Genomic DNA, 26045 nt, shown 5'->3' with positions numbered 1-26045 from the left:
CAAGCTTTACTCCTCGGCGGAGCACCAGGTCTGACTCACGCACGAAAGAAGCCGTGGAAAAGAGCCCTAGACCAGCTTTGTTGGTTAGTTTGTGGCTTAATGCCCTGTTGCAAACATAGAAAGTGGCTGTCGGGGTCAGGATGCCGGGGAGATGAAATTGGTGAATCCTGGATAGTAAGAGCGAGTCTCCACCAGCATAGATCGTCCTTTGCCCTGTTTCTGCTTCACTGGGTCGGACTACATTTCCCATCACTCTCGACTGCCTCCCAAACCTAACACTGGGGAAAGCTCACTTCCCGAGTGCCTTCATATTTTTCCTTGCTTCGAGAGGGCCAGGATGCTTTCATATTGCAGAATGCAGAACAACAGAGCTGGAAGGGGCCTTGGAGGTCATCTAGTCCAACCCCCTGCTCAGGCAGGAAATCCTACACCATTTCGGACAAATGGCTGTCCAGTCTCTTCTTAAAAACTTCCAGTGTTGGAGCATTTACCGCTTCTGGAGGCAGGCTGTTCCACTGATTAATTGTTCTCACTGTCAGGAAGTTTCTCCTTAGTTCTAGGTTGCTTCTCTCCTTGATGAGTTTCCATCCGTTGCTTCTTGTCCTGCCTTCAGGCGCTTTGGAGAATAGCTTGACTCCCTCTTCTTTGGGGCAGCCCCTGAGATATTGGAAGACTATTATCATGTCACCCCTCGTCCTTCTCTTCCTTAAACTAGACATACCCAATTCCAGCAACCGTTCCTTATATGTTTTAGCCTCCAGTCCCCTAATCATCTTTGTTGCTCTTCTCTGTACTCTTTCTAGAGTCTCAACATCTTTTTTACATCGTGGTGACCAAAACTGGATGCAGGATTCCAAGTGTGGCCTCACCAAAGCGTTATAAAGTGGTATTAACGCTTTGTGTGATCTTGATTCTATCCCTGTATGCTTGATTCTCTGCCTTTCTATATTCTTCCAAGGCCACGTTTGCTTCTTTCTGTTCCACCACCCTTTTTCAGAAAAAAAAAATTCGATTTCTCTTTTAGGCAGATCTGTCATCTCTTTCCCATTCTTTTGCAGCCATTCACCAACACCCACACAGGGTCTCTTGGAAAAACAGATGGATTCATTTCCTGTCTCGTTTAGCAATCCTTAGGAATTATTCTCTCTCTCTCTCTCTCTCTCTCTCTCCTCTGTCAGATGCAGGATTTTTAAAATGGGTTTCCCCCCCCCTACTTTTTTTTTTTTTTTGCAGCTGCTGGGCGGGTTTTTGCCCAAAATGAGTTCACTGTTGAGGAATTTGGGGAGCAGAAATCCATGATTGGAAACAGGAAAATAAAAAACACATCAAAGTGTGGGTTAAACAGCTCAGGTTTTCATTCATTCCCAATGCAGGTATTCCTCGATTAGCAATGGTTCATTTAGCGATGGTTTGAAGTTACAACGGCAGTGGGGAAAAAAAGAGAGAGCTCCCTCTTAATTCATTGCAGCCTTGTTCACACGATCAAAGTTGACTCGGCCTTCCATCCTTCCGAGGTCGGTAAAAAGAGAGCCCAGATTTTGGGGGGGGGCTGACTCTGTAAACTGTTTAGAGAGGGCTGTAAAAGCACTGTGAAGCAGTATATAAGTCTAAGGGCTATTGCTACTGCTGTAGCTGATTGGATGTTGCATTAGGAGCCATGGTGGCGGAGTGGATAGAAGGCAGCATTGCAAGCTAAGCTCTGCCCACAGCCTGGAGTTCGATCCTGACCGGCTCAACGTTGACCCATTCTTCCATCCTTCCGAGATTGGTAAAAGGAGGACCCAGATTGTGTGGGGGGGGGGAAGAGGCTGAGTCTGTAAACCGCTTAGAGAGAGCTGTAAAGCATATATATGTCTAAATTCTATTGCTATGTCTGTCTGTCTGTCTGTCTGTCTATCTATCTATCTATCTATCTATCTATCTATCTATCTATCTATCTATCTATCTATCTCATCTAGCTATCTATCTATCCGTAACGTCTGTCTGTCTGTCTGTCTGTCTCATCTATCTATCTATCTATCTATCTATCTATCTATCTATCTATCTATCTATCTATCTATCTATCTATCTGCCATGATGGTACAGTGGTTAGAATGCAGAATTCCAAGTTAACTCTGCCCACTGCCAGGGGTTCGATCCTGAACAGCTTAAGGTTGACTCAGCCTTTCATCCTTCCAAAGTCAGTAAAATGAAGATCCAGATTGTTGGGGGCAATAGACTCTAGAGAGCTGTAAAGCATATATATATATATATATATATATATATATATATATATATATATATATATATATATATATATATATATATATATATTTTTCTGAGGTTTTCGCGGGTATTTGTATGTAGGTCTTTGGTTGTTCAGGTTTTCTCCCGCGTACCCCCACTGGCAGTTAAAAGGAAGAAACAGCTAAGACCACACATTGCTGCTCAAAGCACGAAGCTGAAAACACCAGCCTGAAGATGACGAATGAGACTTCGTCGAAACGTCGCCAAGACACTTCCAATTTTACGCGGGAGAAAACCCGAACAACCAAAGACCTATATACAAATACCCGCGAAAACCTCAGAAAACATAATATATATATATTCTGATGTATGTAGGTCTTTGGTTATTCGGGTTTTCTCCCGCGTCAAATTGGAAGTGTCTTGGCGATGTTTCGACGAAGTCTCATTCGTCATCTTCAGGCTGGTGTTTTCGGCTTCGTGCTTCTAGAAACAATTGCTCCTAGGAGCAATTTTTTTGAGTCAACGGGGAATCCGCAGGGGAAATTTAAATCCCCTATCTGGCATCTCTTGGGATCCTCTTTGTGGCAACCTCTTCTGCGGAGCTGTTTTGCAGCTGCATTTCAAAACGGGAGCTCTTTTCAAGGCCTTTGGGGTTTCATCCACCTTTGCCAATCCTGACCTCTCTTGTGCCTGTTCTTTGTCGTTGCATCGAAAAATACATCCGTATTTTTTTTCCAAATAAGAATGTTTACTTCCCTTTCTTTTCTCACGCTTGGTTCCACCCAAAAGCCTTCCTTGCCCTGTCTAGATCCAGGCTTGAGCCGTTGTAACTCTCCAAAATGTTTGTCTTCCTTATAGTTGAAAGTCAAAAGCTGAGAATCTGAAGTTTGTCCCAGTGGTTGCTTAGCTGAGTAAATCAAGAGCCACGGTGCCAGATTCAAGAGGCGCGTGGCGCCATCTAACGGTGTCCAGATGCTCTCCAAAATGTTCCACTTGGTGTGGACCCGGAATGGCGTTTTTGGAAAAGGACTGAAACAGTACAATTCCAGACAGAGAAATCGCTGGACGACCGTGGTGCTCTCCTTTTTAAAGCTTTAAAAATAAAAAAATGAATGGGATGCCAAGATGAGGAGAAGAAAGGTTAAGAAATTAGGTTTTAAGAGAAGTAAAATTTCAGCTGGGTGCCAACAGGAAGACATCTGAGCGATGGATTTTGTCGTCCGCGAGCATCAGGGTGAAACCCTGGTTAGATCTAAACTGAAGAATCTTCTTGGATAAGAAGCAAGGTGCCTTTAAGGAAGAGCAAAGAAAGTTCCCAAAGTTCATCTGGGACAGCCATGACCTGGATGAGTGAGAATCTCCATAGTCATTCAAACAAACTTTGCTCCAGATGGCAAGTATGACGTGTTAAGAACATCTCAGATCAGTTTTCTCTTTGAGCGGCCACTACAGGACTTGGAAGCACTCAGAAGAAGGAGAAGATAGACGCCCAACCATCTTCTCCCTTGTCCTTCCGAGCTAGAACATGTCTACTTATGCTCCAACAAGCATCTTAGAGTAGAATAGAACAACAGAGTTGGAAGTGATCTTGGAGGTCTTCTAGGCCAACCCTAGGAAAACCTGCACCACTTCAGACAAATGTTTGTCCAATCTCTTCTTCAAGGCTTCCAGCGTTGGAGCATTCACAACATCTGGAGGCAAGCTGTTCCACTGGCTAATTGTTCTAACTGTTAGGAAATTCCTCCTTAGTTCTAGGTTGCTTCTCTCCTTGATAAACCTCCATCCGTTGCTTCTTCTCCTGCCTTCTGGTGCTTTGGAGAATAGCTTGACTCTTCTTGATATCTTCACCCTATCACCTCTACCGTTCCTCCTATTCTTCCCCCACCATCTCTGCCAATTGTCCTACTCTAATGGAGAGGACTAACCCCATGGAGGTCTCCTCGTTTCTCCCTCCTTTGACTGTCGTCTAACCAAAAAGGCACACCTGGGCACATCTTCTGGGTTCCTCTGGGTGGGTGCCCACCCACGTGCCCGCAAAATGGCATTGGGTTTTTTTTAATCTTTTTTTTTTTTATGGAGGGGTTGGGGAAGGCGTTCTCTCTCCTTTGCAGGATCTTTTACCTTGCTGCTACACTTTCTGATGGTGGACGTGAGCTCACTCGCTACCATGTCCACACACTTCAGAGAGGGCTCCTTCAGTTTTTGCATCTGCTTTTTCACTATGGTTTCAAAAGCCAGGTCAGGCGTGAAGAGGCCCGTTCTGCACGGATGAAAAGGAGCAGGGAAGGTGGGTGGGTGGGTGGGAGAAGAAGCAATGAGGAGGGAAGGAAGGCATGAAGCAGACAGAGGGAGGAGAGAGTCAGAGAGAGAGGGAGAGAAAAGAAGAGAAAAAAACACAAGGTAAACAGAGAGAGAAGTAAGAAATTCTTTTTTTCCCCCCCTTCTTCCTGGATCGCTCGCTCCACGGACAGATGTTCCACCAGTGGTCATCGCTATAGGATTCCATGTGCTGCCAAGCATCTAGTGAATTCTGCAGGTTAGAGAAAGGGTGGGGAACGGCAAGCTAGGGGGGGTGAGTTTTAAAAAAAGGATGAAAGGGAATGCGCAGAGATGGACCTTCCCATTCCTGTCCTCCTTTCCTCGCTCAAACCAAGATTGGGAGCCAGCTTCTTCTCTTAACACGGTTGACCGACTTGCTCACAGCGAGATATGAATGGAGCACGTCAAGGATCTTGAGAACTTGAAGAAAGTAGCTATGAATGTGTTGGCAACACACCTGTTCTCCCTAAGGGACTTTAACTTTGGGAACCGAGTTAAAATTTCCCATCTTCTTTAAATCATTGAGTTACAAAGACACGTCTAGTCCAAGATCTACTAGGTCAATGTTTCTCAACCTTGGTCCCTTTCAAGATGCATGGACTTCAACTCTCCAGCCAGCATGCTAATAATCAGCATTCATTTCTTTTTTCTTTCTTTTCTTCCTTCCTTCCTTCCTTCCTTCCTTCCTTCCTTCCTTCCTTCCTTCCTTCCTTCCTTCCTTCCTTCCTTCCCTTTTTTTGTTCTTCCTTCTCCTGTCCTTCAGAATAGCTTGGCTTAAAAAAAAAAAAAAGACTCTCTTAGAGGTATGGATTTCCTGCTCTTCGGAGGTGGGCGAGGAAGGTGGGAAGAGTAAAAAACAACAACAACAACAACATAACAAAGAAAGGAGGTGGAGGTAAAGAAGGGAAGAAATAAACCCAGAAGCAGAAAAGGGCTTAAAAGGGGGGGGGGAAGTGAAGAATGTGGGAAAAGGAACAGAGAGAAGGAAGAATGGGGAAAGATCGGTCCTTCCAATCCAGTCGTTCAGATGACACTGTATACTTGGCAGCCCAAGGGCTCACGATCACCGGGAGCGAATGGCAAATTTCTGGGTGCTGCTCATAGACACAGGAACCCCCCCCCAAATAAAAACAGCAGGATAGAAAAACACAACTCCTTCCAGCACTCTAGAACCTTGAGGAATCTGCATCAGGTGTGTGTCCCTTCAGTTGAAGGACTCTAACACAACCTTACGTTTATGTTTTGTTTTTTACTAAAATAATCACAAATCTTGTCTTTTCCTGGGACTGTCTACCATAAAGAGCATTCTCAAGCGCCATCCATCTCTTCCCCATCCCCTTACCTGCTCTGCCCACTGGCCAACAGCTTGTCCAAGATGGGCAAAGTTCCAGGTTCCCATCTTTCCCATTTTTGGAAGAAAGAAGCCCCCGTTTCTCTTGAGGTCCTGACTTTCCCATTATTTTCATTATTTTTTTTTTCAGCTTTAGAAAATGAGCAGCTGAGATTGGAACCGTTCTACGTGTTCCCCTGAATCTATACGCGAATGTATGGAAGTTGGGATCTTCCAAGGACGGTCCTTTCCTTGAAGCTGAGACGGCCACAAGCAAGTGAGAGGAGTTTTTGAACTGATGATCTTCAAGACTGTGCTGCTCTTTGGGGGTAGGACCCAGACCCAAGTCAATCAGAAAACAGGCCAAGCTCTGGAGATGTTAAAAAAAACAGATCCTTACAATATCATCTGTGAGGTCTGAAGGCTCATTATAGGGGATTCCGATGTCCCCGTTTAATGAGGAATATTTTGGAGATGAATATGACTGTTTTGGAGATGAAGACAGTCATGGGATTTTAAGGGTGGGGGAACTGGTTTCCCCCGTTCCAAAATGGAACTGTTGAATTGTTGGTTGTCATGGGTTGTTATGGATGATTCGAAAATATGGGTTATGATTGTTCCAAAATGTATAGTTTTGCTTCACCAAATTGTGGAACCATTCTGCTAACATTGATCAAATAGTTCCAAAAACTCTTTGGCAAAAGGAAGGATCATCCCTGGATTTTCAGTAGACTGAAAAGAAGGAGAAGGAGAAGGAGGAGGAGGAGGAGGAGGAGGAGGAGGAGGAAGAAGAAGAAGGAAGAAGAAGAAGGAGGAGGAGGAGGAGGAGGAGGAAGAAGAAGAAGAAGAAGAAGAAGAAGAAGAAGAAGAAGAAGAAGAAGAAGAAGAAGAAGAAGAAAGAGGGAGAAAGAGGAAGGAAGGAAGGAAGGAAGGAAGGAAGGAAGGAAGGAAGGAAGGAAGAAAGAAAGAAAGAAAGAAAGAAAGAAAGAAAGAAAGAAAGAAAGAAAGAAAGAAAGAAAGAAAGCCAACCCAGTTGAAGGGCAGCTACCTAATCTTATCTCCAGAAAACCACACTGACACAGCAGCAATTTTATCCACTCTTCAAACCCAACTTCCATTTCAATTTGGTTCCTTCAAACTGTAGGTCTCCTAAGCATTAAATGGGGACACCGGACAGCCAAGAGAGAAAAATAGTAATTATTTTCAACAAACCAACAAACACAACAGCTCTAAAGCTAACAGAAAGCAATGATTCCACACTGAATCAGAACCAGACCAGAGCCTGGAGGGGTCTTCTAGTCCAGCCCCCTGGGAGGTCTTCTAGTCCAGCCCCCTGCTCGAGCAGGTGATTCTCCATCCTACCTTGTAGGAGTCCAGAATTCCACCCCCAAACTTTGATCGGAGAGACATTTAGCCCGGGGTCCACCCTCTTGAGCTTGGCCATGGCTTTCTGATTGGCTAGGATCACTGCAAGCTGGGTTCACTCAGGTCTAGTCATGCTGTGAAGAAGGGCACCCCAGGAGAAAAACAACAGGACGTTTGCGCCAGGCGGGACCAGCACCCTAGATCAAAAATGCTGTGCTTCAGCTGGCGGGGAGAGAGATCGCGAGCATGTCCCATGCTCCACTTCCCGGGTTTACCTTCTTGGTGCACTGTCTAACCGTATTGATTAATTCCGAAATGACCATGTCCACACACTTCAGGCAGGGCTCTTTAATCTTCTTGACCTGCTTCTTCACAATGGTCTCAAAAGCCATGTCAGGGGTGAAGAGGCCAGTTCTACACATGCGGGGTAGTGGTGGTGGTGGAGGAGGAGGAGGAGAAGAGGGGAAGGGCGGAAGGAGATAGGGCGAGGAGAACGTCACTGCATTGCACCGGGGTGTAAAAGGGGTTGCTGATTACACAGAAAGTCAGCCGGCCTGTGAGGAGGGAAACGTGAAGAGGCCCAGAAGGACAACCCATTGGGTCAACTAGAATTCCCTAAAGTCTCGACAGAAGAGAATATTTAGAGTTTATGATTGAATGAGGGGGCCTCTGAGCTTGGCGGTTTTCTTGCAGATGTTTCATTACCCTAACTAGCTAACATCATCAATGCTGATCATCTTCACCATTACTAGCCCTGATGATGTTACCTAGTTTGGTGATGAAATGGCTACAAGAAAACCACCAAGCTCAGTCTTTCCTTCCTTCTTTCCTTCCTTCCTTCCTTCCTTCCTTCCTTCCTTCCTTCCTTCCTTCCTTCCTTCCTTCCTCCCTCCCTCCCTCCCTCCCTCCCTCCTCTTCTCCATAAATTCCATTTCCTTCTAGCATTGATCATGTTACCTAGTTTGGTGATGAAACGGCTACAGGAAAACTACCAAGCTCGAGAGTAGCTAGGACCCCATAGTCCGTCCTTCCTTCCTTCCTTCCTTCCTTCCTTCCTTCCTTCCTTCCTTCCTTCCTTCCTTAGGACTTAGGAATTAAATTTGCACTAGTGCAAGGGTAGGCAATTCTGGGAGTTGAAGTCCATGAGTCATAAAAGAGCCAAGGTTGCCTACCCCTGCACTAGTGAATGATAAACACAAGACAACACGCTGTTGAATAAGTCCTACTGAATTGTATGGGGGAGGGGGAAATTAATAAAAACTTTACAAAAAAATAAATAAAAATAAAACTCATTTGGGTTCATACATACGCCATCATTAATGGATTGTGAAGCTCAGCTCTGGCCAGTATTCAGAAAAGCAACCTAAAACTCTACATGAGTAAGTGGTCCTGACTTCCCCACGTCCTCTTTGAGACAACATATCTTCCCATCATAGAGAGGAGACTTTATCTCAGGAGAAAGAACATAAGTCATAGCACAACCTTCCCAACTATTTCAAAATCAATGGTCTGGGCAGGTGTTTAGACCACGCTACCATACCTTTGAAGTCTTCTGGCCTGAGAATTCTTAGAGTTATGCTGAGAAGAAGTTAGGAGAGCATAAATACGTGCCTGATGCCGTGGATGTTCTTAATCGCGTAGCTGATCTCTCTTCGAAGTTCCTTCTCATCAAATTCCATCTGCACCAGGAGAAAGAGACACGGATGAAGAACATCAAGAGAGGGACACCCCAAATCACTTTATGGATACAAAGGATCCCCAAGATGGAAGATGAATCAAACTTCTTAAGTCTGGAGATGTGATGGAAGAACATCTCCTAGCATTCTGAGAAACATCACCTCCTTTTTTTATTATTATTTCTTCGTTAGATAGTCCTACAAGAGCACCCTTGTCCTACCAAGCATCTTCCAGACGTTCTTCTTTAATTGCCAAGGGAGATGGCTATTTATTTATTTTTATTTATCATATTCATTTAGCCACCCATCTCTGGAGGGCGTGCAGTAATTTCTGCTGTAACAAAGCTATGTACTTATTGAAAAGCACTATAATGGGATGGTGGAGAAACCATCTTGGCAACTAGAACATTACTATACGGCTGTCCCTAGCACCATCTTCCTTTATATCGACCGATTTCCTCCTGCCCATATCTTTATTAAAACTTTACCTCAGCCTTAAGTGATCTGATACTTTGCTGCAAGATGGATGAGATCTTACAGCTGCTTAAAAGTTGGGGAGTTAACTATTTTGAGAGCATCCGGAAGTGTTCCACCTTGATTTGATTTAAATGTCAATTAAATGTCAATGGTATCCATCAAAACAGAAAACACGGTTGTGTAGCGCTGTCTTGAGTTAGAACCTAGAAGTTCTGGACTTACAGGTCTATGTTTTAGGTCTTCAGACAGAGGCCCTCAACCTGGCAGATATGGATTAAGAAGGAAGTCAAGATATGAGGAAAGAAGGACATCAAGATATGAGGATAAGTGCCTCAACAGTCAACGGTGGCTGAGTTTTACCTTCACAAGCTCAAATGGGAATCGTTCGTGAAAGATGCGATTGATCCGAGCACCACCAGAGAGTTCATAGGTATCGATCTGATCTCCAGAACCTTCGATGCGCTTCTCAAAGTCCACAGCAAACTGCTGAACCATCCTGGAGGTGGAGAGAGAGAGAGAGAGAGATTGTTATGGTGGAAATATCTGCTCTGGCTTCCAAGAACATGGAAGGACCTTCTGCTTTGAGGGCATCATCTGGGCTGCTGGAACTTTTATGGAACATCCTTGATTGTTTGACCTACAAAGTTCCTACTTAGTCCCGTCTTCCCACGTACCGCTACAATGTAGGACTTACTGGAGCAAAGCTTTGGTCTTCCGGGCTGGATCGTCCGGGCGGAAGGTCTTGTATTCTTCTACTTCCTTCTCAATAGACAGCAGCTGACTCTGGAGCTTGTTCCTCAGGCCTGGGAGAGTGTCGCGGATGTGATTGGTCAGTTGCTGCACAACAGAGGCAAAATGGGGATCAAAACTTGAGCCAAATCATATTTTTAATGCTCTTCCTTCTATCGGTAGCTTCACACTTTGGGCAGCTCTTGATCAGCTTAGACCTTTTCGGCAGTGGTTGCTACGCAAACGTCACACTAAGTGAACTCCGTGGTCATTACGTTAGTCACTGTGAGCCCTGGTGGCGCAGTGGTTAGAGTCCAGGACTGCAGACTGCTTCTGCTGACTGCTGGCTGCCAGCAGTTTGGCAGTTTGATCCTGACCGGCTGAAGGTTGACTCAGCCTTCCATCCTTCTGAGGTCAGTAAAATGGGGACCCAGATTGTTGAGGGCAAAGAGGCTGACTCTGTAGACCGCTTGGAGGGGACTATAAAGCACTGTGAAGCGGTATATTAGTCTAAGTGCTATTGCTATCTCTCTGTGTCTTGTTTCTTTCCATCCATCCATCCATCCATCCATCCATCCATCCATCCATCCATCCATCCATCCATCCATCTATCTATCTATCTATCTATCTATCTATCTATCTATCTATCTGCCACGGTATCTGTCATAACTTTGAATAGTTGTAAATTGAGGACAGTGAATCCAGTGGGCAGATTTATATGACTCAGCAGCTCTGCAGGTAAAGTTACCTGATTCAAAATTTTCTGCAGGTAGGGAGTCCCCATACGGTCTGCCATGTGCCGGTACGCCGGGTGGGAGAGGAAGAACTTGCGTTCGGCCGCTAAAGCAGCCTGAATGTCCTTCTTCCCATCGATGTCCTTCTGGCTGCGGTTCACCACCCCGATGTAACCTACGAACGGACACCAGACATCAGAGGACGAACAGCAGATTAAACAGAGGCATAGAATCAAGATCACGCGAGGTATTAGTACCGCTTTATAAAACCCTAGTAAGGCCACACCTGGAATACTGCAGCCAATTTTGGTCACCCTATCACAAAAAAGATGTTGAGACTTTGGAAAAAATTCAGAGAAGAGCAACTAAGATGATCCAAGGCCTGGAGGCTAAAACATACGAAGAATGGCTGCGGGACTTGGGTTTGGCTAATCTAGAGAAAAGAAGGACTGGGGGGACATGATAGCAGTGTTTCAGTATTTGAGGGGCTGCCACAAAGAAGAGGGGGTCACGTTATTCACCAAAGCACCAGAGGACAGGACAAGAAACAATGGTTGGAAACTGAACAAAGGAGAATTAAGAAGAAACTTCCTAACAGTGAGGACATTTAACCAGTGGAACAGCTTGCCTCCAGAAATCGTGGATGCTCCATTACTGGTGGTTTTTAAGAAGAGACTAGACAGTCACTTGTCTGAGATGGTATAGGTTCTCTTGCTTGAGCAAGAGAAGGTCCCTTCCAGCTCTATTCTATTCTAAGAACACCTGGAAATGCTACTTCCAAAATTACAAAACAGAGAAGGGCCTAAGAAATGATGTTGTTATTATCATCATCAAAATATTATTTGTCATAGTCAACCAGATGTTCAGACTGGATTTAGTATTTGTGACTATCTATTGAATCTTTCCCAAAGACCTGGGACAATTGTGGATCTCCCAAAGGTGCTTTTTCAGAGGCAACTGGACTTCCTTGTGTTTTTTTTTCTTTGAAGACATTTCACTTCTCATGCAAGAAGCTTCTTCAGCTCTGACTGGATGGTGGGGAAATGGAAGGATTTATACTCCTTGCAGACTGCTGGTCATTTGCATTCCTTTAGAGAGTTGTTGAGGCCACTTGGAGCTTATAAATCCTTCAATTCCCCCACCATCCTCTTCAAAGAAAAACAAGAAAGTCCAGTTGCCTCTTGAAAAAGCACCTTTGGGACAACCATGACCTGGATGACAGAGAATCTCCAAAGACAGATGTGGATATTTGACGGGATTAAAAGTCTCCACACAGGATGTAAGCTATTCCAAAGAAAGCTGCCTTCTGCAATTGACCGATGGGGATTTTGTCAATGCCGATAGTGCTCAGTTGTTGATCAAATTTATTTGCCGCCCATCTCACTCAAGCTTGAATCTCTCCAGCACTAGTTTTTAGGTGTCATGTTCTCAACACTGCAGTAAAAAGTACAACATCTTTGGGCCACCTCCCAATTTGCATAAATCTAATAAATCAGAATAAATCGGGCGCTAAGGTTATATGAACACTAGCAGCAGGAAGGCTGGGCAGAAAAGAGGAGTATTTGTTACTGGAATTTGAGGCCGCACAATTGTCTGTGTTTCCCCTCTTATTTTCGTTAAACAATGGACAGGATGTCTCGGAAATCATTTCCTTCCTGTTAGGATATATCAAAGAATCAAGACCGAAGCCATCCAGCAAATTCTGCTCCATTCCCTGAGCCTTGATTCTACCAGGCAAAATGAGAACATGGTTTCCTCCCTCAAAAGAAAACCAGGGAATTCCCAGGTCCTTAGAAATGGACAGTATAAAAGAATGAGATATCTAAGAAGAAATGACTTAACTCTCCATCTTTTATACAGAGAGAGAGAGAGAGAGAGAGAGAGAGAGAGAGAGAGAGAGAGAGAGAGAGAGAGAGAGAGAGAGAGAGACATAAGTGGAAAGGAATTTGACAAGCTTGGTGGGGCGAATTCTCCGTGGAATCTGGAGAATCTGATTTTTACAAGCTGGAATTATCATGTTTGGGAGGAAGAACAGAAAAAAAAGGAAGTTTTCAGCCAGATTCAGCAGAGAAAATGAATAGAGGTTGAGGATTCGGGACCAATATTTTAAATCGGATCATCCCAATGAAGGTTTTTTTTCTTTTCTTGATGTTACCCACCTAGATGCTACTGTAATGATAACATGGGCTAAAAAAAACCCCACTTTTTTTTTTACAAGTAGTTCTCAATTTACAACACTTTCTTTAGCGACCATTCAAAGTCACAACGGCATTGAAAATGGGGACTTATGACTGATGTTCACACTTATGATCCTTGTGGCATTCCCGCGGTCACCTGATCAAAGTTCAGATGCTTGGCAACTGACTCATATTTATGACAGTTGCAGGGTCCTAGGGTCCTGTGATCCCCTTCTGTGACCTTTTGGCAAGCAAAGCCAATAGGAGAAGCTAGATTCACTTAACAGACATGTGTCTAACACAGGGGTCTTCCAATCTGGCCCTTTGATGACGTGTGGACTTCCAACTCCCAGAATTGCTCAGCCAGCGTGAGGGAACTAGGACCCTTTGATGACTTGTGGACTTCAATTCCCAGAATTCCTCAGCCAGCGTGAGGGAACTAGGACCCTTTGATGATTGGTGGACTTCAACTCCCAGAATTCCTCAGCCAGGCATTAGAGGGGTTGCATCTAAATCCTTCCTTGAGCCAAAGAGGAACTTCTCTCCATGGAGAGCGATAGCCTTGCTAAGACGTGGGGTCAAGACATTCATGGGGCTCCAAAAGAGAGCAAGGCTCAGGAAAGGAGCTTCTTTACCTCTCCTTAATGGAAGCAGCTTGTTCTCCAGAATGTCCCGCGCATCAGTTCCTTCATCCATCAGGTCCAACTTGGTGATGACTCCAATGGTACGTTGGCCTGTTAGGTCACAAGCAAAGCAGACAACTTGTGAATGACTAAGAAGAGAGCTATGGGTGGTGCGTTGGGTGGAGTTATTCCACCCTAAAGCCTAGACTTTCCCTTTAAGAAGAAAGCCAAGGTCTAGCCTCAGGATTAGCACTATCCCCAGCTAGCAGTGATGATGTTACCTAGTTGGGTCGTGAAATGTCTGCAAGAGAACATCCAAGCTCAGAGAGCACCAAGGATCGTTCAGTTCTCCACCACCACCTCCTCCTCCTCCTCCTCCTCTCCCTTCTAGCACTGATGATGTTACCTAGTTGGGTCGTGAAATGTTTGCAAGAGAATAGAATAGAATAGAATAGAATAGAATAGAATAGAATAGAATAGAATAGAATAAGAAATAATAGAATAGAATAGATTGTAGAATAGAAGACTGTAGAATAGAATAGAATAAGAATAGAATAGAATAGAATAGAATAGAATAGAATAGAATAGAATAGAATAGAATAGAATAGAATAGAATAGAATAGAATAGAAAGCATCCTGTTACCCCTATCCAACCTCTTTTATTCTTATTTCTGGATCCCTTTGTAATAATCCATCGTTCAGGTGGCAAAAAGAAACCGGCTTGCAGAAACCGATAGACCCGAGGCCAAAAACCTAAAGGTAGTCCTCACCTTGAGGGTCAACTTCCTTTGCGATCTTAAGAGCATCCGAGTTGGCCAGATCGCTGTTGGCTGGCGACACGGCAAGGAGAAGGCAGTTTTCTTTGGTGACAAACTGCATCAGCATCTCTCGGATCTGGAATTCAATGTCTGCTGGCTGGTCTCCAACTGGGACTTTGGTCATTCCAGGAAGGTCCACCAGGGTCAGACATAGGACTAAAGAGAGAAGAGAAGGAGATGACAAGACGCAGAAGGACTCATGGATGGACCACTGCGTGAAGCTTGAAAGGAACCTCCAGGAGAAGAACTTCCTGTCAAGGCGGGGATGGGGAATGAAGAATTAAAAATGCCGCACGAAGCCAGCTGTATCATTGGAAGCTTCAATTGTAGGTTCCTTTCCCCGTAAGCTTTGTTTCCACCTCAAAATCCTAGAACTTTCCACCCTCACCCAAAGCAGGGTTGTAGATATGGCAGGACCGTATTATAAATTTGTTGATATAGAGGGTGAGAAGTTAAACAGATAAGATGTGTATTTTGAATATTACATCTTGTGAGGAATGGTGACAGAGGAATTGGAGGTATATTAAAAATTACTAATAGAAGTATTAATGTAAGAGAAAATTGAATCTTATTGTATATAATACAGGTAGGGAAATTTGGAGAGAGGAGTTGCTCGGACATTACCCCTGAATTATATCTGAAGAGGGATGAGAGGGACGAAAGGAGAGGAGAGAGAAAAGAGTAAAGAGTAAAGGAAGAAGAAGGAAGTAGGGAAGAGAAGAAAGGGAGAAAGAAGGTAGAGAAGAAGGAGTGTGGATACAGTGAAAGGGGAAATGGGCGAGCAACACCAAAAGTCATGTGTATGTATTTATTTCATTTTATTAAAAGTATGTTATATATGAATGTAAAAAGAATGTATGTTAACATCTGATAAATATCACGGTATATGTATGGGGGAGAGTTTGGAAAAATAAGAAATAAAAAATTATTTAAAAAAAAATCTTGGGAATGATAAATATTAAACGTTCAATTGAAATGTTAGTGGAAATTAAAACTGGAAAAATTGATTAGGTCATCGATTGTCTAAAAAGATTGTATGCTAAAACAACTAAAACAAAAATACTATCGATATATGTGAAAAAGTTATTTTGTATGTGATTGATAGAATAAAACTTGTTTTAAATCTACAAATAGACAGTATATATATGTGAAGGGAAAAAGAGAGGAAATGTTTAGGGTAGCAATTTGAAATCTGTACTAACGCTAGTTGTATGTAATTGAATTACTACTACCAGCCGCCACGTTGCTTTTCAAAGATGTGAATGTCATATTAGAAAACCAATAAAATTTGAAAAAGCAAAGCGGAGTTATATAGTTCTACTCCTCATTCTTGGCACTCTTTGTGATTTACCGTTAGGAGAATAAACTCTCAGATTGATGGGGACGGAGGAGATCCCCTTGTTAGAGCCGGTGACTCTGTCGGTCTCGGCTTCGATCTCCATACGGATCTCCTCAAAGTCCGTAAATATCTTCCCTTTGCAGTGTAGAAATTCTCCATATTCTAGAGCAGGAAGGAGATGGTTAGAAGATGGTTAGGAGGACAGGCCAGGGAGAAGACCAGAAAAAGTGGCAACTCAAAAAAAAAAAAGGGATCACAGCTCACGGATGGCGAGATCTTAAATCAAGACCTTGATGTTTACTTGGCCAACGTGATTCAGGTTGATTGTCAACTTGGAGAGGGACAACTACTATGTTCTACTCTCTGGAATATCCTCCTTTTTGCCCCCTTTTTTTCTCCTTGTGGACAAAGCTTTGGAGTAACACTCACACCAGATCATACACCCCCCCCCCACAGCTCTGCTTTCCCACCCTGGACCTGAAAAGTTGGTGTCCTGGTGAAGAGGGAGGATCCAAAACAAACTCACATACCAGTTGTGGCGTTAACCAGTTGCAGAACCAAGGGGCGTCGGGTCACAATCCCGGATCCGCGGGGCAAGAAGTCCCTGCAATGAAAAGGAAGAAACAAACTCAGAGACTCTGGCCTTCCGTCCTTTGTTTCCGGATGGCAGCAAAACTCGTCAAGATGCTTCTCAGCCGGGGCTCAGAGCCGGCTGCTCCCACCATCTGCAAAGCTTTCTGGACCCTGCAGTTGGCGGATCTTCTGCACCACCTTTCCAGCAGCCCCACCAAGCGGCTTCTTCTTCCTCCATCGCCCGGGAGTGATCACCAGTCTCCATGGCAACCAGGAGAGAGGATGTTTATGCTAGCTGCCACCACTGCAGTGGCCAGCATGAGAAGAAAGGAAGGAAGGAGGGAGGGATGAAAAGAAAGAAGGAAGAAGCAAGGAGGGATGGAAGGGAGGGAGGAAGGAAGGAAGGAAGGAAGGAAGGAAGGAAGGAAGGAGGGAGGGATGAAAGGAAGGAAGGAAAGAAGCAAGGAGGGATGGAAGGAAGGAAGGAAAGAAGCAAGGAGGGATGGAAGGAAGGAAGGGAAGGAGGAAGGAAGGAAGGATGAAAGGAAGGAAAGAAGCAAGGAGGGATGGAAGGAAGGAAGGGAAGGAGGAAGGAAGGAAGGATGAAAGGAAGGAAGGAAAGAAGCAAGGAGGGATGGAAGGAAGGAAGGAAGGAGGGAGGGATGAAAGGAAAGAAGGAAGAAGCAAGGAGGGATGGAAGGGAGGGAGGAAGGGAGGAAGGAAGAAGGGAGGAATGAAAGGAAGGAAGCAAGGAGAGATGGAAGGGAGGGAGGGAGATAGATAATGGAAGGGAGGGAGGGAGATAATAGAAGGGAGAGAAAGAAGGAAGGGAGGGAAATAGATAGATAATGGAAGGGAGGGAGAGGGGGAGGGAAAGAGATAATGGAAGGAAGAATGGAAAGAAGGGAGATGAAAGAAGGGGAGGGAAGGAAGGAAGGTGAAAAGGAAGGAAAGAAGAAAGGAAGGAAATGAGAGAAGAGAAAGATGGATGGATGGATGGAAGGAAGGGAGGAAGTAAGTGAGAAAAACAGATTGAAATTCAGTAAAATTCAGTAAAAAGGAGGTTCGTTCCCGGAAGGAAGGAAAGAAAGAAAGGAGACAGGTGGCCTTCAACGCCCACAATTCCCCAGCCAGTCATTGCAACACGAAGCACCTTCCGACGCCACTTGTCACAGCTCCCAAAAACAGGGAAGGCTTAACTCGCACGCCAATCAAAGCAGGCCAGACCAAACTCGGTTTATTTCGGACAGAGGCGTGCAGCACAACTGGTGCAGGATGACATTTTGCCGCCAGCCTCTGCAAACACGCAACAGCAGCAGCACCAGCGTCTCCGGACGCATCATCCGGGCGGAGAAGGCAGCTGACCGTGACTCACCATAACGTTGGATGGTCACGAAGGAGACTGGTGGGAGCATTTGGCGCATGACAGCGGGATGAAGAGGAAAAACTGTGGAGGCCAGGGGGAAAAGCCACATCTCAAGGCCTCTGGATGCAGGGCTGGAGTCTCCTGCGTTTCCCAGGGTGACAAACTTCTAACAACCGGATGATCTTAATTGCTGCCGAAAGGGAATCTTGGCGCACGACAGCAGCCTTCCTTGCAGGTGGACAATCTATCAGGGGAATCTGTTGTCTAAGATCTACTTCTTGGCCTCCTTTTGGTCTTCTGGCTTGGTGGCTTTCACTTAGCTAGAGTGGCCCTCTCAACAAGGCCCAGCTTCCATCCAGGCATGGTTGGCAGGCAATCAGAAGGTTATTTGCACACACACACACACACACACACACACACACACACACACACACACACACCTCAGGCGAGAAAGCGGAGTCCCCTTCCATCTTGCAAAATTTTGGAGAAAAAAAAAGATGCTGAAATTCCCACAATCCTTACAGGAACGGTTAAGGGTGCACGTCCTTCATTCTATCCACCTTCCTTTTCATTTATTCTCCCCTCCTGGTTTTTCTTAGGGGAAGGGAAGACATCCAGAGGGACACCCCCCCCCAAAAAAATAAGGGGGGAAAAAGGTGGAAAAATCTGGAAATTCGAAGATCAGTGTTGGTACCCTGTTAACACAGCATTGCCATTTTGCAGGTTAATAAAATAAAATCAAATCAGAACAGCAAAGCAGAATCTCAATCTGTTTTTCTCATTTACTTCCTTCCTTCCTTCCTTCCTTCCTTCCTTCCTTCCTTCCTTCCTTCCTTCCTTCCTTCCTTCCTTCCCTCCCTCCTTCCCTCTTTCCTTCCTTTCCTTCCTTCCTTTTCTCCCATCTTCTTTCTTTCTTTTCCTTCCTTCCTTCCCTCCCATCTTCTTCCTTCCTTCCTTCCTTCCTTCCTTCCTCCCTCTCTCCCTTTCTTAGCTAATATCACTCTGATTTTCTTTAATTTTTGTTCCAAGATCAATGGAACTCCTTGCCACAGGATGTTCCTCTTTAGCCCTTTTTTCAGACACCTGACCGGCCTTAAAACATGCTGGATTTTAGCTAATACGATGCTTCCAATTTCTCTCTCTCTTTTTTATGCATTTATATTTCCTGAACGACGCATTTCATTATAATCTATCTCTTTTATATCTCCTGACGGCTTTCAGCACCATTTTGGAGTGGAAAGCGGGGGGTATGAATGCAATAAGCCAAAGTCAACCCTGGAGAAATTTTGCCAAATTGAGGATTTGGGGTTAACCTGTTCTGAGAGTTCAAAGTGTTAGGATTTACAAACCAACTTTTAAGGTTTAGCATACCTCAACCAGGTTGGGATGGTTCAATCACAATTAACCAGGAATTAACTTAGCCATTCTCTAGATGGGTTCGTTTACATATCTGCATCTACTTTAAAACTAAATAGTGCACAAGAGGTTTTGTAACAGTGGAATTCAGTTCTCTGATTTTGGGTTTAAATCTAGCTTTCCTCCAGCTCTAGATTTACCCTTGTTTTCTAGAAGCAAGAACTTCATGGCAAAGACTCCGTTTCCCATAAGGCATTGCAGCAAGAGAGCTGAAAGACATATAAACAAGAATCTAGGGCAGTGGTTCTCAACCTGTGGGTCGGGACTCCATTTGGGGTTGAACGACCATTTCACGGGGGTCGCCAAACAATGCAGTCTGCCATTTTTTCCCCCCTTTTCCTTAGCTGTGCTACTCCCTTTTATTCTACTAGCTTTTGAAAGCCAATAGAATAGACTCTCTTGAATAGAGTCTAATTCTATTGGCTTTCAAAAGCCAATAGGAATTGCCCAGGCTGTCTCTGCCCTGCTGAGCCCGCCAAAAGTCCCATTCTACAAATGGTGCTGCACCAGTTGAGTAGTCCTCGACTTACGACCGGTTGAGTAGTCCTCGACTTACAACCGGTTGGGGGGGGGTCGCGGCATTAAAAAGGTTGAGAACCACTGATCTAGGGTCTCTCCCTTCATATCTGCATCAGTAAACATCCTCAGCCATAAAACCAGCAGTGGAAATCCTCTGAATTCACACATGAATCAGAGTCGAGCTGGAAGGGACCTTGGAGGTCTTCTAGTCCAACCCCCTACTCAGGTAGGAGACCCTAGACCATTTCAGACAAGTGATTGTCCAGTCTCTTCTTAAAAACTTCCAGTGATGAAGCACCCACACCTTCTGGAGGCAGGTTGTTCCACTGGTTAATTGTCCTCATGGTCAGGAAGTTTCTCCTTCATTCCAGGTTGCTTCTCTCTTTGATTTGTTTCCATCCATTGTTTCTTGTCTTGCCCTCTGGAGCGTTGGAAAATAAATTCATCCCTTCGTCTTTTTGGCGGCCCCTCAAATACTGGATTATTGCTATCACGTCTCCCCTAGTTCTTCTTTTCTCTAGACTGGCCATTCCCAAACCCTGCAACCGTTCTTCGTATGTTTTAGTCTCCAGGCCTTTAATCATCGTAGTTGCTCTTTCTTTGCACTTTGCACATGCACGTATGCACGTGAGGTTTAGCTAAGCCCTGGCTGGTTTTTGTGAATTGCACCAATATTGTCTGCCTGGCCTCAGACCCCCGAAGTCCAGCAGGATAATTTTTTAAAAGGAAAGAAGCAACTTTGGCTGAACCCAACAGGAGTGTTTTGATTCCTTAGAGCAAAAAGCGTTGCATTTTTCTCCAAATGATTGCTTTTCAAAGTGGTTGGGGGGGGGGAATCCCATTACGTCCCCTCTCCAGACTCAATTCTAGCCTTGCCCCAAAACTGGGTTTCTCGTATTAGTAACCCAACTAGGTTGCTTTAAAACATGAATCAATTCTCTCAGCTTCCATTTTACACTTCGGAAAACACAGCCATCCGGAAAATTGACGTCAACCTGGCTTCAGCAAACAAAAAAACAAATTCAATTCCTAACGATGTTCTCCCGATGTATTTAAACACGATTCCCATCTGAGCGATGGGCCTCTTTGGTGCTTCTTGCTGAAATACAGGCAGTCCTTGACTTACAACGTCGCGAAGCGAGGCGCCTCTTCAGTGAGTTTTGCTCACGGCGGTTAAGTGGATCGCTGCAGTTGTTCAATTAGTCACGCGGTCGTTAAGCGAATCCGGCTTTCCCGTTGAGCTTACTCATCCGAAGGGGATCGCGTGACCGCCCCCGGGACGCTGCGAATCGTCATAAATACAAGTCAGTGGCCAAGCGTTTGAATTTTGATCACGTGACCACGGGGATGCTACGACGGTCGTCGGTGTGAAAAAAAAAGCCATTTTTTTCAGTGCTGTTGTAACTTTGAACGGTCACTAAATGAAACATCATAGGTCAAGGACAACCCGGATCTGCCCAGCCTCGGAGAAAGTGCGCGGGCTTCAAAGGGTAAATCAAATCCAAAACGTCCTGCAGGGAAACTGAGGCACCATCAAGTCGAGTGGGGAGCCAAGGGGGGGGTGTCACACACTGCCCACCCACCCCTCCCCTGGCACCCCAAGGCATCCATTCAGACCATGGAAGATAGAATGCCTGTGAGAAAACACTCACGGGACCTGTTACCGTCTTCCCCAAGGAGCACAGGGTCACTTACAGGAGAGCGAGAAAAACAGACTGGAATTCAGTAAAATTGTCACGATAGAATAATCGATTGGCCTGAAAAGAATGGAAATTGGGGAGGAAGGAAGGAGGGAGGGAAGGAAGGAAGGAAGGAAGGAAGGAAGGAAGGAAGGAAGGAAGGAAGGAAGGAGGTCCTTTTTCCAATCTCTCCTTCGTTTCCTCCTTCCTTCCTTCCCTCCCTCCCTCCCATCTTCTTCCTTCCTTCCTTCCTTCCTTCCTTCCTTCCATTTCCTTCCTTCCTTCCCTCCCTCCCTCCATCCCATCTCCTTCCTTCCTTCCTTCCTTCCTTCCTTCCTCCCTCCCTCCCATCTCCCTCCTTCCTTCCTTCCTTTCTTCAATCCATCCATCCATCCATCCATCTATCCATCTATCCATCTTTCCATCCTTCCTTCCATCCTTCCTAATGACATTTTTGACCAGGCCAAAGACCGACTTCCTCACTCACTCCATCCTTCTTTCTCTCTAACCTCTTTGCTGCTGATTACACAACAGCATTTTGTCGTGGGGGTGAAAGTCCTGTTTTCTCTCTGTCAATGAAAAAGCTGCTCGAACAGCAGCCAATTAATCCAGGAAGAGATAAGAAGAAGCAAAAAACAAATTGCTCCCTGCTTCCCCCACAGCCCTGCATGCCAAAAAGCATCTCGGATTTCTGTTGTTTTGGTCCACCGCAAAGGCAGAGCCATCTTGCCTCTGGCCCAAATCTCCAAATCCTGTTTTTAAATCCTTCTGCTCTTACACTAGACTGGATCTGGAATCCTTTACCAAGAACCCCATAATATCATCTCATTTTAAGGGGGAGACAGAAAGAACTGGGCATCAGCAAATATATATATTTCTATCTTCCTTGCTTCCTTCCTCCCATCTCTGTCCCATATCCATCCTTCCTTCCTTCCTTCCTTCCTCCCTCCCATCTCTATCCCATCTTCCTTCCTTCCCTCCCATCTTCTTCCTTCCTTCCTTCCTTCCTTCCTTCCTCCCTCCCATCTCTATCCCATCTTCCTTCCTTCCCTCCCATCTTCTTCCTTCCTTCCTTCCTTCCTTCCTTCCTTCCTTCCCATCTTCTTCTTTCCTCCCTCCCTCCCATCTCTATCCCATCTTCCTTCCTTCCCTCCCATTTCCTTCCTTCCTTCCCTTCCCTTCCCTCCCATCTCCTTCCTTCCTTCCTTCCTTCCTTCCTTCCTTCCTTCCTTCCTTCCTTCCTTCCCATCTTCTTCTTTCCTCCCTCCCTCCCATCTCTATCCCATCTTCCTTCCTTCCCTCCTTCCTTCCTTCCTTCCTTCCTTCCTTCCTTCCTTCCTTCCTTCCTTCCTTCCTTCCTTCCTTCCTTCCTTCCTTTAGAAATCCCGTTTTGATAGATCTATTTCTCTAGGGGGGAATCACTGGGCACTCCCAGAGCCAAGGGGGCCCAGCACACATTCTCTGGGCCTTTGCAGCCAGCCCTCTGCTCAGCCTGGCAGAGAAACCCGCTTCCCTGGAGACGGAGATGAAGGTCACATGAAAAAAAAAAAAACAACATTTACGGTCCGTAATTTTGCTGGCATTTTATGACAAGATGGGGGGTGGGGTGGGGGAGGAAAGGACCCCAACTTGGAGGGCGAGAAGCTCCCTCGTTCTTGTGTTTACATTTTCAAGAGGTTTTTTTTTTTTTGTCCCCGCCTCTTAGCATCCTTCATCTCCATCTGGGGAGGCCTGGCTGGCATCAGCCACTTCATGGCCCAGGTCCAGGTGAGACCTGTCAACAGAGGGGAGGCGGGAGGAGAGAACAGAGAAGGGACCTGCCATTCAGTTCTCTCTCCCCCCCCCCCCCGTTAAGAGATCCATGCTCTTCAATTGCATCATTTTGGCAAATGGAGGGAGGGGGCGACCGGGACAGGTGTCCAGATTGGGAAAACACATTGAGGCCACTGGGAAAGGGGGAGGCCTTTCCCAGAGCTGTTGCTCCTCCTCGCCCCCCCCCCAAAGCAATATTTCGGTGCATCCTTGAGATGACATATTCCTTCTGCCCGGCCTTTGGCGGGAGGATCTGCATGGTAAAGTGACTTTGCACCATCACCAGGTATGGCCCTCTGGCCAAAACATTTCTCTGCCCGACGACCCCCACCCCCCCAGAAAAAGAAGGAGCAGCAGAAAGAAAGAAAGAAAGAAAGAAAGAAAGAAAGAAAGAAAGAAAGAAAGAAAGAAGTAAGGGAGGGAGGGAGAGAGGGAAGGAAGGAAGGAAAGGAAAAAGATAGAGATAGAGATGAGAGAAGGAAGGTATGGGAAATATTCTAGGAAGGAAGGAAGGAAGAAGAGAGAGAAGGAAGAAAGGAAGGAAGGGAGAGAGGGAAGGAAGGAAAGGAAAAAAATAGAGATGAGAGAAGGAAGGAAGATATGGAAAATATTCTGGGAAGGAAGGAAGAAGAGAGAGAAGGAAGAAAAGAAGGAAGGAGAGGAGAGAGGAAGGAAGGAAAGGAAAAAGAGATAGAGATGAGAGAAAGGAAGGACGATATGGAAAATATTCTGGGAAGGAAGGAAGGAAGGAAGGAAGGAAGAAGAGTGAAGGAAGGAAGGAAGGAAGGAAGGAAGGAGAGAGGAAGGAGGGAGGGAAGGAAGGAAGGAAAAAGAGATATAGAAATGAGAAAAGGAAGATATGGAAAATATTCTGAGAAGGAAGGGAGAGAGGGAGCAAAGAAGGAAGGGAGGAAGAAAGGAAGGAAACAGAAACAGACAGAAAAGAGGTTTTCCTGCAGCTACAACGCGGCCAGCTTTCTCCCCCCCCCACCGCTGCAGATAGATAAATAAAGCATTTCGGATTATAACGGATAAATCTCATGCGACAACGTCGTGTAGGCGGGTAAGCGCGGCGGCGGCGGCGCAGCCCGCTGGCTCCCAACAAATGGCTCCTTTCCTGCGTGTTTGTGTGTCCGTGTGCGTGTGTCCGTGCGCGTGCCCGGCAAATCCCTCCGAAGGAGAAGAAGAAGAGGGGTGGGCTGAGGCTGACTGCCCCCCCTGCCCCATTTCCTAGCCTTGTCTCATATATATACATATACATATATACATACATATATACATACATACATACATACATACATACATACATACATACATACATATATATATATATATATATACACACACACATACATACACACACACACACATATATATAATACATGTCTCTATATATTCAATATATGTCTCTCTATATATTTAATATGCATTTTAGCTATTGAAATGGCAGCGGACGGGCTGTCTAGCGGTCGGATCCAGGGGAGAACGTCAGCTGTCTATCAAGCGGTCCTGCCCCCCCTCTCCATTTATTTTTTTGGGGGGGGAAGGCTATAGCTTCCCCCCGAGCGAACCCACCCACCCACCCCCTCTCCCCACGCAAGCATCTGCAATGTGTCAATCGGAAGGAGGGTGGAAAAGATGGAACCCTTGGAGGGTGGGGGGGGGAAGAGGAGAAGAGAGAAAACGGCCCCTCCCCGACGCGTCTCAATGCCCAGCATCCCGGGGTGTGTGTCCGTGTGTGGGTGTGGGTGTGGGGGGGTTATTCGGGGAGGGGGAGGGAAAATCAGCCCTTAAGCCCACCACCACTTAAAAGACGCATTCCCCGAGGGCTTTTCCCCCCCTTCTTCTTTCTCTCTCCCCCCCCCAAAAAACCCCAGAAAGCAATTGCAGAAAGCAATTTCTGCAAGCGGGAGACCCCCACCCACCCCTGCCCAAGCGCCCCCCCCACACGGCTTACCTCCCCACGAAATTCTCCAGCACGGAGCTCTTGCCGGCGCTCTGGCCCCCCACCACGGCGATCTGGGGCAGGTCCAGGTTGGCGTTCTGGCCGATGGCGGAGAAGGCATCCTGCAGGCGGTTGACCAGGGGGATCAGGTCTTCCATGCCCCGGTTCCCCATGACGGCCAGGCGGCGGCGGGGGGGGGTCTTCGGGGGTCTGCGGCTGGCTGGCTCAAGGACAGCCCGGGATGCTCATCCGACGGGGGGGGGAAGAGGCAGATCCGCGCCCCCTTCCCCTTCTGGGAAGAAGCTCGGCGGAGGAAGCCCCCAGCCCCAGCCGGACGCCCGGACCCCCCCAGCCGGCTGCCTCTGCCCGGAGCTCTGCGGCAAGCGGGAAGACAGCCCGGCTGGCAACCTCCGCCGCTACCTGGGTGCTCGCCGGAGCTGGGAGGAAAAAGAGAGAGTGAGAGCGCGTTCCCGCGGCCGCCGCTAGCGGGCAGGCGCGAGCCCGGTCCCGGAGAGCATCATGGGGGTTGTAGTTCTGGGCCAAAGAGTGCTCGCCCTGATTGCCCCCACCCACAGCCCCACCCCTCCACCCACAGCCAGGAAAAGGAGGAGTAGCAGCAGTGGGGGGAGAAAGAAAGGCAGCAAGGGAGGGAGGGAGGGAGGGAGGGAAAGAAAGAAAGAAAGAAAGAAAGAAAGAAAGAAAGAAAGAAAGAAAGAAAGAAAGAAAGAAAGAAAGAAAGGAAGGAAGGAAGGAAGGAAGGAAGGAAGGAAGGAAGGAAGGAAGGAAGGAAGGAAGGAAGGAAGGGAGAAAGGAGGAAGGAGGAAGGGAGAAAGGAGAAAGGAGGGAAGGGAAAAAGGAAGAAAGAAATAAAGGAGGGAGAAAGGAAGGAAAGAAAGAGGGAGAGAAAGAAGGGAGGAAGGAA

The 26045-nt window shown here is 46.1% G+C and overlaps 1 protein-coding gene across 15 annotated transcripts in view; it reads right to left on the bottom strand.

Annotated features, from left to right (window-relative positions):
* The window catches only part of DNM1 (dynamin 1), a 64966-nt gene extending 39386 nt beyond the window's left edge, over nt 1-25580 (bottom strand). For 8 of the 15 annotated variants that reach the window (XR_005553963.1, XR_005553965.1, XR_005553964.1 and 5 more), the window contains exons 1-10: nt 25136-25296; nt 16344-16417; nt 15826-15975; nt 14427-14630; nt 13669-13767; nt 10871-11031; nt 10088-10230; nt 9754-9889; nt 8852-8919; nt 7516-7654 (exon numbers count right to left, since the gene is read on the bottom strand). Coding sequence is in view for 11 of the 15 variants with exons in the window: in XM_039321607.1 (XP_039177541.1) it covers nt 7516-7654; nt 8852-8919; nt 9754-9889; nt 10088-10230; nt 10871-11031; nt 13669-13767; nt 14427-14630; nt 15826-15975; nt 16344-16417; nt 25136-25296 (1335 nt within the window). In the remaining 4 variants the exon portion in view is untranslated. Of the gene's footprint in view, nt 1-4347; nt 4487-7515; nt 7655-8851; nt 8920-9753; nt 9890-10087; nt 10231-10870; nt 11032-13668; nt 13768-14426; nt 14631-15825; nt 15976-16343; nt 16418-25135 lie in introns of all 15 variants that reach the window. The other 7 variants (XM_039321608.1, XM_039321599.1, XM_039321603.1 and 4 more) reach the window with 4 other exon arrangements.
* Between the last annotated feature and the right edge of the window lie 465 nt (nt 25581-26045).

The sequence above is a fragment of the Crotalus tigris genome, unplaced genomic scaffold (genome assembly GCF_016545835.1).
Source record: "Crotalus tigris isolate CLP2741 ecotype Arizona unplaced genomic scaffold, ASM1654583v1 scf7180000023746.1698619, whole genome shotgun sequence".
NCBI classification, from domain to species: domain Eukaryota; kingdom Metazoa; phylum Chordata; class Lepidosauria; order Squamata; family Viperidae; genus Crotalus; species Crotalus tigris.
The sequence above is the reverse complement of the archived record's forward strand: the minus strand, read 5'-3'. Positions and strand labels throughout refer to the sequence as shown.